The sequence below is a fragment of the Emys orbicularis genome, chromosome 6 (assembly GCF_028017835.1).
Source record: "Emys orbicularis isolate rEmyOrb1 chromosome 6, rEmyOrb1.hap1, whole genome shotgun sequence".
Lineage (NCBI taxonomy): Eukaryota > Metazoa > Chordata > Testudines > Emydidae > Emys > Emys orbicularis.
Window position 1 is genome coordinate 49676170 of NC_088688.1, and position 16237 is coordinate 49692406.

The 16237-nt window shown below is 40.4% G+C and overlaps 1 protein-coding gene across 1 annotated transcript in view; it reads right to left on the minus strand.

Annotated features, from left to right (window-relative positions):
- Positions 1 to 16237, minus strand: part of MAP1B (microtubule associated protein 1B) — a 109703-nt gene that overhangs the window by 19985 nt on the left and 73481 nt on the right. The window contains exons 3-4 of the mRNA XM_065406378.1: positions 11831 to 11913; positions 6236 to 6376 (exon numbers count right to left, since the gene is read on the minus strand). Coding sequence (XP_065262450.1) covers positions 6236 to 6376; positions 11831 to 11913 — 224 coding nt within the window. The remainder of the gene's footprint in view (positions 1 to 6235; positions 6377 to 11830; positions 11914 to 16237) is intronic.

Here is a 16237-nt window from a genome sequence, read left to right on the forward strand (position 1 = left end):
AACCACAGCTGAGTGTTGTGGCTAAACATCCTTTTGACAACATTTTGATTTAAAAAATCATGGACCACATTCTGAGTTCTTTTGCCAGTTTAAATCCTGAATAACTCCACTGATTTCTCCAGTGTTGAATAACATTCTGAGACACAAAATAGACATTGAACTGAAGGCTTCTATGAACAAAAAGTCCTGTGTTCACTACTAAAAGCTATTATTCTGTTCTAGTCTGAATTAAAGACATATGTTTGGTGGTCTCAGATTAGTAAACAGAAAATAAAAGCACATAATATTTCAACCCTTCACTGACAAATTTCCACTTTTCAGTTTGCTCTCAGAGTTCAGAAATCAGCACAGCTATGAAATGTCTCCAAACTGAATGAGTCCTGGGGACTGGCATGGAAATAAACACACCAGGGCCAAATTCTACCCTTGGATACACATGAAAACTCCCAAGGCTGTCAACGGTAGTTGCATATGTGCATCCGAAGACAGAATCTGGCATCAAATGTTTCCCTTGGCTTCCAAAAGTCTCATATCTAGCAAAGACAGAAAACTTATATCTTGAAAGTGGATAATGGTTTTCCCAGACTAGGATCTGATAGTGACTAATAATTTATTAAAAGACACCACAAGATATTCTGTTTGTGAGCCAAAACAAATTGTGGCTGGAAAGGCCAGCTAAATGGTGACCTGGTGCTGCAAGTCTCTCCTTTGCCGCCATTGGGGGCCTGTTGGGAGAACAGCAATAAAATGTTACTGCACCCACTACTGTCTCTGTAACCAGAAGAGAAGGGGGATTCAGAACTCCTGAATAACTTTGTACTTAGTATTCTGCATTGGCAGTTCACAAAATCCTGCCCACTAGGATCAATAAGTTACATGAACCTGACAGAATTACAGTTGCCCCCTACCATCAAGAATGGTTTTTACATACACAGTGGGGCCTCCAGATTTAAATCCCAGTCATGGGGTAATCCCCACTGCATACACAGTTTCTATTTGTTTTATTGTAAATAAAGTATATGCAGGAGACTTCAACTCACTCATGACAAAGATATTACAAAACTGTTCAAGCATCTTTTTTAATAATTCAGTCAAATATGAATATGGAGACCAAATGTCAATGTAATTTGTGAGAGAGACATGATCGGTGAGATAATGTCTTTTATTGGACCAGTTTATGTTGGTACAAGAGACAAGCTCTCGATTTCCAGAGAGTTCTTCTTCTCTGTTGAGCTCGAAAGCTCGTCTCTTCCACCAACATAAATTGGTCCAATAAAAGATATTACCTCACCCATCTTGTCTCTCTCATATCCTGGGACCAACATGGCTACAATAACACTGCAAATGTAATTGAAGCATATTCACCATCTTGCAAACTATTACAAAATACTTTTCAGGGATAGTCAATTGTAATTTACATCTAAAAGAAAGACTTTTATAAAGATGATTTAGACTAGACTAGAGCTGAATAAACTGAAAATTTTGGACCATAAACTGGATTACCAAGAGGAATGGAGAGTACTATAATAATTAATGTTGTGTGTCTAGGAGACGTTTCATTTCAGTGGAACTCTGAAGATTTGTGTCTTGCTCTCCTATTTTTGTTGTTATGGAATTTATTTTCAGAATTTACTGAAAGTAAAATTCAACAGAGACACAGAATGAGATGGTGGATGTTAGCCATACAAAAATAATCTACCCAATGTGTATGGGTATCTAGTAAAAGCAGGAAAGGAATAAAATCTCAGAACAGCTGTTTTATGTTCACATGTCATCCTTACTGAGTATATAAACCAACTTATATAAGAGTATAAATAAATCTTATCCAAACATCAGACATAGCTTTGTTTGGAAGAGAGCAAAGACAGGACAAAAAAGGGAGGGAGGAAAGAGAGGAAAGAGTAAGAGGAGGAAAATGGGAGAGCCATATTAATGGCAATCACAGAGAAAGGCTGGAAGGAGAAGAGTGGAGAGAGAGGAGGCGAGGACAGGCAAACTGCAGCAGTAAAATTAAGCACATCTGAGTGGGATACAGATGGTGCCTAATTCCTTGTGCTGGACCTCTGCTCAGGGGTAAGTTTCAGTCTATAAAACACACATTATTATGGGAAGATAAAGTGGCATGAAGTGCTCTTCATTCAGATCAGTGAGACAAAGTTTGATGGAGGGATAATGATAATTCAGTGCCTCTGATTTGGGTGCAGATGATGGTTTCCCATGTAGGGACAATTTTCAGGCAAGATCAGAGATTGTATGGGAAGAAGGTGGGTGAGTGGTCACTGAATTAGTGATGTTGATGGTCTGCAGCCTGGAAGGTAATAGTCATTCAAGCTTTTGTTTTACATTGATGAGAGGGATAGGTGTGTGATCACGTTAAGCCACTGGTTGGACTGATCAGTGAAAAAGTGGGTGAGCAGCAGTTTTAGACACAAATCCCTTCAGCATGGAGTAGCAAGTTCAGGAATACACTGAAAAATGGCTTTGATGGAAGAGCTGATTTTAAGGTTAAATTGGGTACATGAATCTAGGAGACTAGATCTACGTTTGAAATGGTATAATGCACTGGTCCCCAAACTGTAGGACATGCCCCCTAGAGGGGTGTGAAGAAACATTTGGGGAGGCACGGCGGTGTTCAGGCCAGCCCCCAGCACTGCTATGTCCCCAGCTCCACTCTGGCCCCGGGCTGTGCTCCAGCCCTGCTCCCAGCCACAGCCATGGCTCTGCTCCCAGTCCCCATCTCTGCTCCTGGCCCCACTCCCAGCCTCGCTCTGCCCCCTGCTCCACCCACAGCCCAGCTCTGCCCTTATTCCCTCTCTGCCCCCAGGCCAGCTCCACTTCAAGCCCCAGCTCTTCCCCCATCCCCAGTTCTGCCTCCACCTCCACATTCAGCCCAAACTCCTCTGCTGGCCAACTGTGAAGTTATGAAGGTGGGCATGGAAGTTTCCATTACTGGTAAGGAGATGGGGTGCAACAAGAAACGTTTGGGCACCACTGGCATAATGAAATCATCCTCTGAAGATCCAATAATATTTTAATATTCTATTGCTCCCAAAAGTTTCTTCTGAAGTTTCTTTTCCTACTCATCAGGGTAAGTTGTTTCAAAGAAGAAAGTTGGCCAGAGGAAACTTTTTGCCAGAGGATGTTGTGAAGGCCAAGACTATAACAGGGTTCAAAAAATAACTAGATAAATTCATGGAGGATAGGTCCATCAGTGGCTATTAGCCAGGATGGGCAGGAATGGTGTCCCTAGCCTCTGTTTGCCAGAAGCTGGGAATGGGCAACAGGGGATGGATCACTTGATGATTACCTGTTCTGTTCATTCCCTCTGGTGCACCTGGCACTGACCACTGTCGGAAGACAGGATACTGGGCTAGATGGATCTTTGGTCTGACCAAGTATGGCCGTCTTATGTTCTTAAGATCAGCCTATGATGAGTCAACAGCAGGGTTCCTTTTGAGAGGGACAGGTGAGTTTGAAAAGAAAGTAGTTTGGGAATAAAAGAAGGGCAATGTTTGACCCTCCTTACTTGACAGCTTTAGTGGATTGTACCAGTAAGTGCTTTACATGTTAGGAATCCATCTGACCATGTCTCTCAAATGGTAGGTTACACAGTAAAACAGAAGATCAGATAGACCTAGTCTGTCATTTTACCAAGACCTTTTAAACTATCTCGTGGGAAACTCTTGGGTTCTTTTAGCCACACTAAATAAATTGTGAAAAAATTAGGCTGAGAACTTTAAAAGAAACATGCGTATGGTGTATAGAGTCTGGAGACTCTATTCCTTTCAGAATTTCAGCTTTGGTAATGAAGACCATAGGCAGTTTCTCCCACTTTTTAATGTCATTGGTATGTTTTCAGCACTCTCCTCTCAGTTACGCTAATGCATACCTGTGACGTTGCACTTTATATGATTTTATAAAAATATGCTAATGTAACTGGAATATGCTTCATGCAAAAGGTCTCTGGTAAGGTATCATTACAAAGCTTATAATCTACTGAGTGTAATTATTCTATTTGTATAAATGTACCACTCTTGTATCTGAAACTAGAAATATGAAATATAACTTTGAGGGCCTATTGTAATTATGCAAAGTGTGGGCCAATAATGGTTGTTTGGAATCTTGATGACTCCCATTAACCAGGACAATTGACTGCAGATGGCTCTGTTTTACCTCTAAGTTTTTCTGTATACGTGTGTGCTGGCAAGTGGGTAATGAAGTCTTACAGTGACATGTGATCATGTCACCTGAACTGGAATCCATCTTTAACCTGGTACTTTTCCATGGGGGGGGAAGGGGGGGACCCAGAGGGACAAAGGATTTCCACCTTATGCAAAAGATATATAAGTGGGTGGAACAGAGAAAAGTGGAGAGCCATCATGAGAAATCCCCTAGCTACCACCTGAGCTGGAACAAGGGCTGTACTAGGGGAAAGGACTGTGCCCAGACTAGGAAGGCATCCAGTCTATGAAAGAAACTTATTGAAAATCTCTTAGGGTGAGATTTTATCTGTACTCAGTTGTATTACTGTATTAGGCTTAGATTTGGTGTTTTATTTTATTTCACTTGGTAATTCACTTTGTTCTGTCTGTTACTACTTGGAAACACTTAAATCCTACTTTCTGTATTTAATAAAATCACTTTTTACTTATTAATTAACTCAGGGTATGTATTAATATCTGGGGGGGGGGGCAAATAGCTGTGCATATCTCTCTATCAGTGTTATAGAGGGCGAACAATTTATGAGTTTACCCTGTATAAGCTTTATACAGGGTAAAAAGAATTTATTTGGGGTTTAGATCCCACTGGGAGTTGGGCATCTGAGTGTTAAAGATGAGAACATTTCTGTAAGCTGCTTTCAGTCAAGCCTACAGCTGTTAGGGGACGTGGTTCAGACCTGAGTCTGGGTTTGCAGCAGGCTAGCGAGTCTGGCTCAAACCAGGCAGGGCACTGAAGTCCTAAGCTGACAGGGCAGGAAAGCAGGGGCAGAAGTAGTCTTGGCACATCAGTTGACAGCTCCCAAGGGGGTTTCTGTGATCTAACCCACCACAAAACCTATGAACTTCAGTGGAGTTGCACTGGTGCCCATGAAAGCAGAATTTGGCCCACAGTCTCTGTTGAGAGATGTTGGACCAAATTCTGTTCACAACTACTCTCATGCAACCCCACTCTCTCAGAAGATGTTGCAAAGGTGTAACTTCCTATTATCTTTTTAGATCCAAGGTGACAGTTGATACCAAGGAAAGATATCTGTTTTTTAAAACACTGTCTGTTCACACAGCGATAGATTTGTTAAAATGCATCAGTGTGGTTGCTCAGAGGGAGAATGAATCAGATACGTGGGGCAGCTAATGTATAATGATGATTTCAAATTGTGAAGAGCTGCTGTTAGGACACTGGAATTGGATGTCTACAGTGATCTGGTAAGGGAGAAGTTGAAAATCATATGGCAGGCATTGCCTGTGGAAAGATCTGGATTTCTGAATTGGATTAAGCAACAGATTTCCCCACCTGAAAGGAATGACTTATTTACCCAACTGAAAATAGATTACTAACTACTCCATTCCCCTTCCCACAGTTTGGTTTTCTACAAGTAAGGGTAGGATTTGTCCCTAATTTTGTATGCATTTTTAAGATCACATTGTTTTATTAATCAGACAGGGACGCAGTACATTGTGGCTTATATCTTGTCACACACTTGTACATGATGCTAATTTTTAGATGTCACATTGGTTTCAGATATTATGAACCCTGTCCTTCCCTATGCAGCAAAAATAAACAGATATGTGTTGAACATATCAGTTGTTAATCCTACAGATTGCTGTGTGTCTTATTTCATGTTATCTACCAGGTAGTTGCTATCAGGCAAGAACTGATGTAAACAAGGTGTCAAACTTAATTGTAAAAGTAAAAGCCTTGTAAAAGTATACTGAATAAATAAGCTTTACATTTTAGACATGGGAATTTTACCTTCCATTTGTTAAAAGGCTCCCTGTTTTTTTATTTCGTAAAGTTATTATTGCAATTTGCCAAATTAAAATTTAATTTTGTTGTTAAATCAAAACTAAAGTAATGAATTAGACATTTTGAAGAAAATTGTGTACAGAGGGCCAAAGGACACCAACACTGAGGCATCAATGCTAGTTTCAAGTATATCAAGGTGGCCATCTTCAATGCATCGAAAAATATGTCATCATACTAAAACATTATGAAAATTTTTTTGTTAAGGACAAACCTCTTGGTCAGTGAAGATCTCAATGAAGTTCTGGAACGAGAAAGATCCTGATTGGAGAATGAGCTCTCCTGTGTTTTCAAAGCACTGGCCAGTTAGTACAAGAAGCTTGTGTCTTGCAGCATCTGTGATCATTAAGCGCACCTAAGGTAAAGAACAAAAGCACAAAAATTAAATGCAGCTACCACATTTCCAACCTTCCTCTTCGGTCCAAACCCTGCTTTGCCTAATTTCAAACCCACCCACCTATTACTGGGTTTCTACTCTGTAACATTCCACTCCATATGTTTTATGGAAATATGCGTATGAGTGTGAATATGATGTAACTGGAATATGCTTTATGCAAAAGGTCTCTTGTAAAGTATCATAACAAAGGTTATAAACCACTGAATATATTCCTCCTATTTGTATGCATGTATCATTCTTGTATCTGAAGCTAGAAATATGAAGTATAACTCTGAGGTCCTACTGAAATTATGCAAAGTATGGGCCATTAATGGTGGTTTAGAATCTTGATGGCTCCCATTGACTAGGACAATTGGTTGTAAATGGTTTATTTACCTGCAAACCTTCCTGTTTACGTATGGGCCAACCCAGGAAGAATGGACTAGGGGTCTTACCATGACATGTGATTATATCACATGATACTGGAATCCATCTTAATCCTTGTACTTTTCCATTGATATGGGGGGGGGGGGGAAGGACAGACAAAAGATTCCCGCCTTGTGCCAAAGCTATAAAAGGGGGTGGAGCAGGACAAACAGGGTTGCCAGTCATGAGAAAACCCCTGCTTACCACCTGAGATGTCTGCTGGAACTAACAAGGACTGTACCAGGGGAAAGGATTGGGCCCAGACTAGGAAGGAGTCTAGTCTGTGAAAGAAGCTTATTGGAACATCTCTGAGGGTGAGATATTACCTGTAATCAGTTTCTTAATGTATTAGGCTTAGACTTGTGTGTTTTTGCTTTATTTTGCTTGGTGACTTACTTTGTTCTGTCTGTTATTACTTGAAACCACTTACATCTTACTTTGTATACTTAATAAAATCACCTTTGTTTATTAATAAACCCAGAGTAAGTGATTAATAGCTTGGGGAGCAAACAACTGTGCATGTCTTTCTATCAGTGTTATAGAGGGCGGACAATTTATGAATTTATCCTGTATAACCTTTATACAGAGTAAAATGGATTTATTTGAGGTTTGGATCCCATTGGGAACTGGGAGTCTGGGTGCTGGAGACAGGTAACCTGCTGAGCTGTTTTCAGTTAAGATGTAGCTTTGGGGGGCGTGGACCAGACCCTGGGTCTGTGTTGCAGCAGGCTAGTGTGTCTGGCTCAACAAGACAGGGTTCTGGAAGTCCCAAGCTGGCAGGAAACATGAGCTCAGAGGTCATTCCAGCACATTAGGGGACAGTCCCAAGGGGATCTCTGTGACCAAACCCATCACATACTCTATTTATAAAGGACACTTAAAAAAGATGTTGTTGTATCTGTGTTGGTACCAGAATATTAGAGAGACAAGGTAGGTGAGGTAATATCTTTTATTGGAGCAACTTCTGTTGGTGAGAGACACAGGCTTTAACATTTACACAAAGCTCTTCTTCAGGTCTGGGAAAGCTTGAAGGCTTGTCTCTTCCACTAACAGAAGATAGTCCAATGAAAGATTCCTCCCAAAAAAGGTAGGCAGACAAATGGTTGACCTGTTATAGTGTACAGAACATGTTGTGCTAAAGTCATCCCTAATGTAATTCCATTGACACTCAGGGAGAGTTACACAGAATACCTAACTTATCTCACTTAAAAAAGAAGCAGAAAGAAAAAACAGTAAAGGAAAAATTAAAGGGAAGGGGATAAAAATGAGTGGAGAACAGGTACAATGAACAAATAAAACTGAAGAGACTGAAAAAGGAGCAAAGGACAGTGAAAAATTAAAATAAAAAAAAGTTACAATGGACCAAATGTATTCCTGGTGTACCGCTTCTGGATGTCAATGGAGTTATATCACGGACAATTTTGGCCCAACATGACCTCTACACTGTAACAGGTCAAACATTTGTATCCGCCTACCATTTTTTTGGGAGCAATGTTCTTCTTTCCCCAATGCATAGCACTACCTGCTCTTTAGCTAGAAAAACTTTACTGACAACTAAATTTATCATGAAGAAAAAAACAGGTATAAATTTAATGAAAAACTGTACAAACTTGGACTAGTTTTGTGAACTAAAAATAATCTGCCAAATTCATGAACGCTTATGCGCCCCAATATTCACCCATTCCTAACTTTAACCAATAGGAAATAGTCAGGTACACAATCTGTGTGATGCTCACAGTCAGAAAAAATGGACACTGGAACTTGCACTGTGCTGGCACAGTATATTATTCTGAATAGACATTAGCAAATTATATGGATGCCTGTTGGTTCAAAGAGATTACTACTGGTAGAACAAGTTTTTGAAGTTTTAAAGTAGATACTGAATATTAAAACTCTCTCTCTCTCTCTATGTATATATATATATATATATATATATATACACATATACACACACACACACATATACACTCTTTACCTTTACAGATTATTTTCACTTTCAAAACAGCCTTCACTACATCTGATAATTCCCAAGTTTTACTACTGCTCTGTCACTGCTTGTAATACTTGACAGCCTTTTATCAAAGTAAAGATTGTAGAGCTAGAGGGATGTCTGCTGGCTAAATATGACTGGAATCCAACTGAGTTTTGTGTAAAGAACTGTGTTCTTGAATACATTTTTTGCAAAATATTTCTAAGCCACAAAACAGCATTTCTCAGCACTCCCAGCAAGCCAGTTTTATAACTTTATATATTGATTGTTAAGTGATCAATTGCCCTAAATTATTCTGTCTCATGCCAGGAAAGATGCAGTATTGACCTAAATCTCTGTTCAACAACTCTGTTTTTAGAATGAGTTGAAAGGGGCCACTGAAGAGTATGGATCAGGAAGACTTCCGTTTTGATCTTATTAAAGAAATGGCCCCGAAGTTTGAACAGCAGAAGGACCCCGTAATTAAAAGCAGGCCTAATATGGGCTTGTCACTAATTGTGCTGGATGATAAAATCCAACAATATCCTTGGTGGGTCAAGGATTTCTGTTTCAGAAGAGAACATTGATAAGTGCACCCAGCTGGCTGATGTATGTCGCTCAAGTCTCATCTGTTTTAGTTGTATTAAAATCCATTAAAGAACTGGCTTCCTTCTTTAATTTTTTTTTCTCTTTGCAGGAGCAGTTCTGGGCAGTCAGCCAGCTTATGTATAAAACCACCAGCTTTTTCAGCCAGAAAATTACTTCCTGTCTCATGAACCACCGATACATGACTGTCATATAATTCCCCTCAATTTTGTTTATTAACTGATAATTAAAGAGTTTCTACAGAGATAAAGAACTATGACAGAAAGAAAACAAAAAATACTTGCAGTTTTTAGAACATAATACATAGCATGCACGGAAAAAATGAAGAGACAAAGATAAAAAGAGTATAATGATGGCCTAATGGGGGACTATCAGAATTCTGTGCATTGATATAAGACCATTACTTTTAAAATAAATTGTAATAAGGTAGTATAAAATGGACCGAGATATGTTGTGTTCAACCCTAGCCTTGGTTGAAGCCCTATAATTGTTCAAAGTAGATGAAAAGTATCAGAATGTCACATGTTGTTGAAAGAAAGCCCAGAATTAAGTCAAATATATGGTGTTTAATGAGTTTGTCTGGCCCAAAGAAATAGCTAATCAGAAGTTTTCCAGATGTGGTAAAGTTATAACATTGTTATAGCAACAGAGCAGAATCTTCTTAAAATGAGAGAAACTGTCCATATACAGACTATAGGAAATTTATTTTGTTTTGGCAGTTTTGATGGGACAAGAATATTGCCTGTTTTGGACACTTCTTTCCTAGGGAGTACTTGCAGCTTACTGAACATGGTAGGATTTTTAGGCAGCATCCTGCTCAGTGCATAAACCTGCATCACTAATACAGTCATCATTACCACAGGGCAGGTCCCAAGGATTTACAATCACACCATGAGCCTTCTTCTTTCCCACTCTGACAGATATTCCATCCTGACTAGACAAGGAGATGGAACCAAATGACATCATCCCCTCCCTGGCTGTGTCCTGAGCTACTCCTGCGATATGAACTTAATGTTCCTGATTGCCATATGGTGGGGTGAGATGGCTATTTCTACTCCCACTTTTTTCCTTCTTCCACTTTCTTAATTCTCATTTTGACTTTTGCCCAATGAGAGTCTGGCTTAGCTAGCCAAGATAAAATTAACCTTGTAACTTTTGGCTGTTACCAGTTTGGCAGAATGAAAGCATTGAAGAACAGCCAAATCTCAGGAAAAAACAAACAACAACAACAACAACAACAAAACCTTTACCTCCCACAGACTGGTTAGAGGAAATTAAGAGTAACCTACCCAAACATTTTCCAGAGCCAGGGCAGTAAAGCCAGGGTGCAGGAGTTACTAACTGGCCTGCATGCCAACTGCTTTTCCTATGGTCTTCCATCATTTGAACTGCCAGCCTCAGAGACAGAAGCTGCATTTTCCTACCTTTTGCCATTCTTTCTTGACCCCCCCCCCCATGATGTTTTTCTTCCTTTATAAGAAGAAAGGGGATCAGACTTTAACAGCAGAACCTAAGAGCTGCCACTTGAACTGACTCTCTCTTTTCTCGTTAAATAAATGTGCTGCAATTTAAGAGATTCTATAGCAGCAGAGGAAATAAGAGAAATTGTAATAAAGATGACTTACTTGACATTTAAAGGTTTAAACATTTTGATTAGCATATCCTCCTTTTAGTTATGTGTGTTTAATGTTACATAATGTTAGTAAGAATCTCTTCTTTGGTAGTGTACAGCAATTAAAACTACATCCCTGGCAACAAAATACCCATTTGAAGGTTTTATACTTCTAATATGTTCAGAGGGGATCATCCATATATACACTGAAAATTATTTGTTAACTGCATAAGTATCCCTATTTTTATCTGCCACACCTTCCTGGATGGAATGCTGCTTTGCCTCTCTCTCTAAGAGGGGTCTTGAGATACATGGCTGGTGCTTTGACCCTCTTCTAAAGAGTATGCAGGACTTGGAGATTTTTTGTTCTGTGATAGCCTCCAACTCTGTTGATCACGGCATGTGATTTATTGGAGGAAAGATGTTATATACATGATAATCCTTCTCAAAGATCTAAAACGGTCTCAGAGGACCTGGTTTATATCAAGTTTAAAATAGACATACAGAACCAAGCCAGGGAGGGGTGCGGGAGCAGCAACACAAGAGCTCTCATCGCAGTTGCCTCCACTTGATCAAAAACAGATTTTAGAGGGTTATTGGAAATGTAACCCTGAGAAAGGAGATATGAGTATTCCTGTTGTATGTTCTTTAAAATCCTATTATGGGAAAGGGAAACAAGAGGAAGAGATCAGAGAAGGCTGACACTTTTACTGACATTCACTCCCACATGTTCATTTATCTAGAGTCAGAATACCCTTTCCTCTTATTCACTTATGGTGCTTTTATGACACATCCAATAAGACATTTCCAGCTGACTTACCTCAGTACTAACTGCTTCATCTGAAGGGTTAATCAGGACTACTGTTTCTAAGACATCACTTCTGTGGTGAAGGATTTTCTGACCTGTAAGCACAGGAGAGGAAAAAAGAACCATAAAGCTTCGTAAGTTAAAACCAACACTTATTTCACCTAAGCACATGTCCTCCAGTGGGCCATCTCTCACGGCACCCAGAGCAAGGGCACTGGCAGTGTCACCTACATGCATCCAGAGATGCCACCAATGTTCCTCTGGATGGGCCAGATCCACTGCTGAAGGTCTTCACCAACTGGCAGTAGCACCTACCCGTCTCTTCCAACTTCCCTTTGTGATTGAATTGTTCCTTGGTGTACCTGTTGGTCTGTCTGAATTAAATTATAAGGTCTTCTGAGTGGGGATCGTGGGCCAGCTTTTACGGGCCAGCTGAGGACCTGTCCCCATGTCTTTAATGTGTTTTTTAAGCTACTTCACCTATACACTCTATGAATAAGAACACTCTATGAATAATTTTCTGGGAGAAATTATTTATCAAACATGCAGGATCCTTGCAATGTTCCTGTCCCATATTACTTGATCTTTCGGTTGTAGACAGAATTTCTAACGGTCAATGTTATTAAATAAGAGTGAACAGACATTCAATATGCAGGTTCCTAAATGAATAAAGTCTGTGTGGTTTTGGTGCTGTGTCATGGCACATTGGCTTTCATAGTTAGTAGTTAGTCTGTCTCCGTATTTAATAGTGATATTCATCTCCCTGGGAGTGGGTTCCCTAAAACACAACAGGGCTCTTGACATTTTCTTTCTTATGTTAATTGGTGATATGCTTATCAGCATTTTTTCTGTGAGAACTGCAGCAAGATTAATTAGCAGCCTTATTGTGAAGGGAATGCCATCCAGAAACCCTGACTGGCAATTAGTCCAACAACCAGAATAACTGTCTCTTGCAAGCAGCATCTTGGTGTCAATTTAATTAATTCATTATGGCTTAAAGGAATGTGCAAGGAGCCCAGAGTAAACTGCCCATTGGGGAGGAAAGACATGGAAATGAGGATGAGACAGGCACAAACAGGAATGAGAGAAAGGTGAACAGAAATATACAACCAGCTGATGGAAGAGGGATGAAGCATACAAATGGAGGACAGACACTCAAGCATCAGGCTAGTGGCAGACCAGGAGAATTAAGGGCTGAGCTTGATCTTCCATTCTCTGTGCCAGCAAGTGAGGAGTGTTGCAGAGGCAGTGCATTCAGCCCCTGAGAGAAAAAGTATGTGCCTGTGTTGCTTTCTGGTAGCCCTTTTAGGTTGACTCATGGAGTAGTATCAACAGTCTCTGGAGGAAGCTCTGCCAGAGGGAGGCAGATTGTGAAATATCATTTTTAGAACAAGGGTAATAAAAGGAGAAACCCGTCAGACCACTACAATGGAAGACTGAAGCAAAGAGGAGGAAAGAGAAAACCAAAAACAAAGAGGAGAAAAGAGAAAGTCTATGTGTGTCAGAAATAAAAGCTGTGGAGGGAAAAAATAAACATACAAAATCCTGGGGAGGTGAAGACACACAATGAAAAGAGGACAGAACTAATAAAAAAGGAAAGAAATACAAAATGGGTAGTATAATTTAAGAGGAGAGATTGTATTTAAAGATTTTTGGCTAATAATACTGTGGGGAAGTACCTCGAAGCAGCATCCTGGAAACCCCATATTCACCCGTGTCATATAATTATGATATATTTCATACAAAGCATGCCATGTAAGATATCATGTGAAAGATACTGATCTGCTGAAACCCACTGTTCTGTCCAAATATGTATATTGTTAGTGTGTATGACGTTATGAGGCTTTGCTGTATGGTTGTTAGTGAAGTATGTTGTGAGTTTGGAAGTCGCCCAATGCTAATTCTCCAGTGACAACAACAAAGGAGGTGACCAACACCCTGGTGGGCGTAGAACGATCATCACCAGCCATTGACCAGCAGGAGAACAGTAAACAAGGGATTAACAATTCAATGACAGTTGCGCAAGCACCATACAATGGGGACTGCTCAACTTTATGACTCAGTTGCACAAGACCACACCGGGGGATTGCTCAATCCTGTGACTTAGGCCTGGTCTACACTACCCGCCTGAATCGGCGGGTAGAAATCGACCTCTCGGGGATCGATTTATCGCGTCCCGTCAGGACGCGACAATCGATCCCCGAATCGACGCTCTTACTCCACCAGCGAAGGTGGGAGTAAGAGCCGTCGACGGGAAGCCGCGGAGGTCGATTTTGCCGCCGTCCTCACAGCGGGGTAAGTCGGCTGCGATACGTCGAATTCAGCTACGCGAATAGCGTAGCTGAATTTGCGTATCTTAAATCGACCCCCCCCTGTAGTGTAGATGTAGCCTCAGCAAAGCCCACTAGGTTAGTATCTTCCAGGCACATGGAATGAAGATATAAAATAGGGGACAGTGGCATCATGCTTTGGCCTCTCTCTTCTCCTACCTACGCTAACGCTGAGAAGACAAAGACTTGAACTGAGGAAACTGGTCCCAGGCTTAAAGGGGAAGCCTGTGTGTTAAGAACTGTAACATCTGGTGGGGCGAGAAAACTGCTTGATCCAAATACCTAGTCTAATAAGGTTTAAGATTTAGACTGGCAATTACATTTTATTTTCTTTGACCTTTTGTGCCTAGAACTATAATAACTTAAAATCTATCGTTTCTGTAGTTAATAAATCTGTTTCAGATTTTACCTAAAACAGTGTGTTTTGCTTGAAGTGCTTGGGAAATCTCAGCTGAGTTTACAAAGGTTCGTGTGTCTCCTCTCCACATCGAGGGGTGGACTGGGCAATGAACTTACCCTGGTCAGGCTTCTGACCAGGGCAAGATGGCTCAGTTCTTGGATGCAAGGCAAGGGGCTTGGGAGATTTGCTGGTGCCCTTCTGTGTGTGATTTGTGAGTGGCTCAGGTAGCATCCTTGCAATCTAGCTGGATGTGTGGCTCCACATGCTGTTGTGCTGAGTGAGAGCAGCACCTGGAGAGGTTTGCTGCCTGTCACTAGCAAAGCACCGTGAGAGATAGCCCAGGCTGGAAAGTTAAGGAGGCACAACAGTATCCCAGTTCCAGGGTGTACCCGGGGATCCCGTCACAAATACAGATAGCTTAAAGAAACTCAGTAATTGCGCCAGCTATTTTTTTCTATTTATGTTACTTGAAAGAGAGCATGAAAGTATGTACTGGTGAGTGGGGGAGGGGCAGGCATCACTCCTTGACAGCAAGTTTTAGGGTTAGCATTCCAATCTGTAACTTGATTTTCATACATTCACCTGTATCTCCCCAACTGAAACACATATTTAGGCCTAACTTCAATAAAACCTCCATCTAATTCCTTTACCACAGAAGCTTTAGACTCTAAAGTTTAGAGGGCCCTCTAAAATCTAATATGTCAAGGATTCTGCTGGCTTCCTCAGTGAAGAGATTAGGCAGTCTATAGAATATGGCCTTTAGTGTTGAGAGGAGAACAAAAAACCGGTCGTCCTTCACTTACTGCAAAGATTTCCTATATGATAATTTGGTGGCAATGAATGAAAATTCTGTTCCATGCCAAAGTATATGTAAGGATGCACAATTCCAGTTTAACACAAAGAATCAAATTCTGACTTCAGTGAAGCTGCCCCAGTTTACACTTCTGTAATTGCAATCTGGATTTGTATCTAAGTAAATTAAAAGAATGCTGATCAACACTGATGACTGTCAGCACACTACAAATGTTTAATCTCTATGCTATATAAACAACGACAACAACTGTATATACATACTGAGAGCTACATGAGGCAGTAACTCATCTCCTATTGGTTAAATTTCATACAACTGTACATTATGGGATCGAGGTGTGGGTACACCTAAAATATGTCTGATTTGGATATGGTGTGAGGTACACGAGGTTGAGGGCCAAGTGTCTATATGCCTTCAGCCCCACACGATTTTAAAACATTTAAAAAAAATTAGCTCAACTAGATTTTTAGAGCAAATAGCCACTAATTTTATAAAACACTGCAGCTGTTTCTCTTTAAATGCTATTACTACTTTTGGAAAATGCTTTCAGTGATGTTTTTGCAACAACTCAGGACGAGTCCCGACCTACATGGTTATACTAGATGTACCTGTGCAAACAAAAACCATCTGCTTTTTCTTTTCATAATGCCCTCAAACTGATGAAAAGCTATGGGGATTCCTACAGCCCAAGATGTTGACTGAAAAAAAAAACCTGCATATAAAAATGAACCAGTTTTTTGCAGTCATGGGATTATCCTTGACAAGGTTTTCCCAACTTTCAGTTCATGTAAAACTCCAAAAAGCTTTCTCCCTATCATAACTGCTCTTACAGCTGCTAATATGCTTCTATGTAAACTTTCAAAGAGCAGTGCAGACTT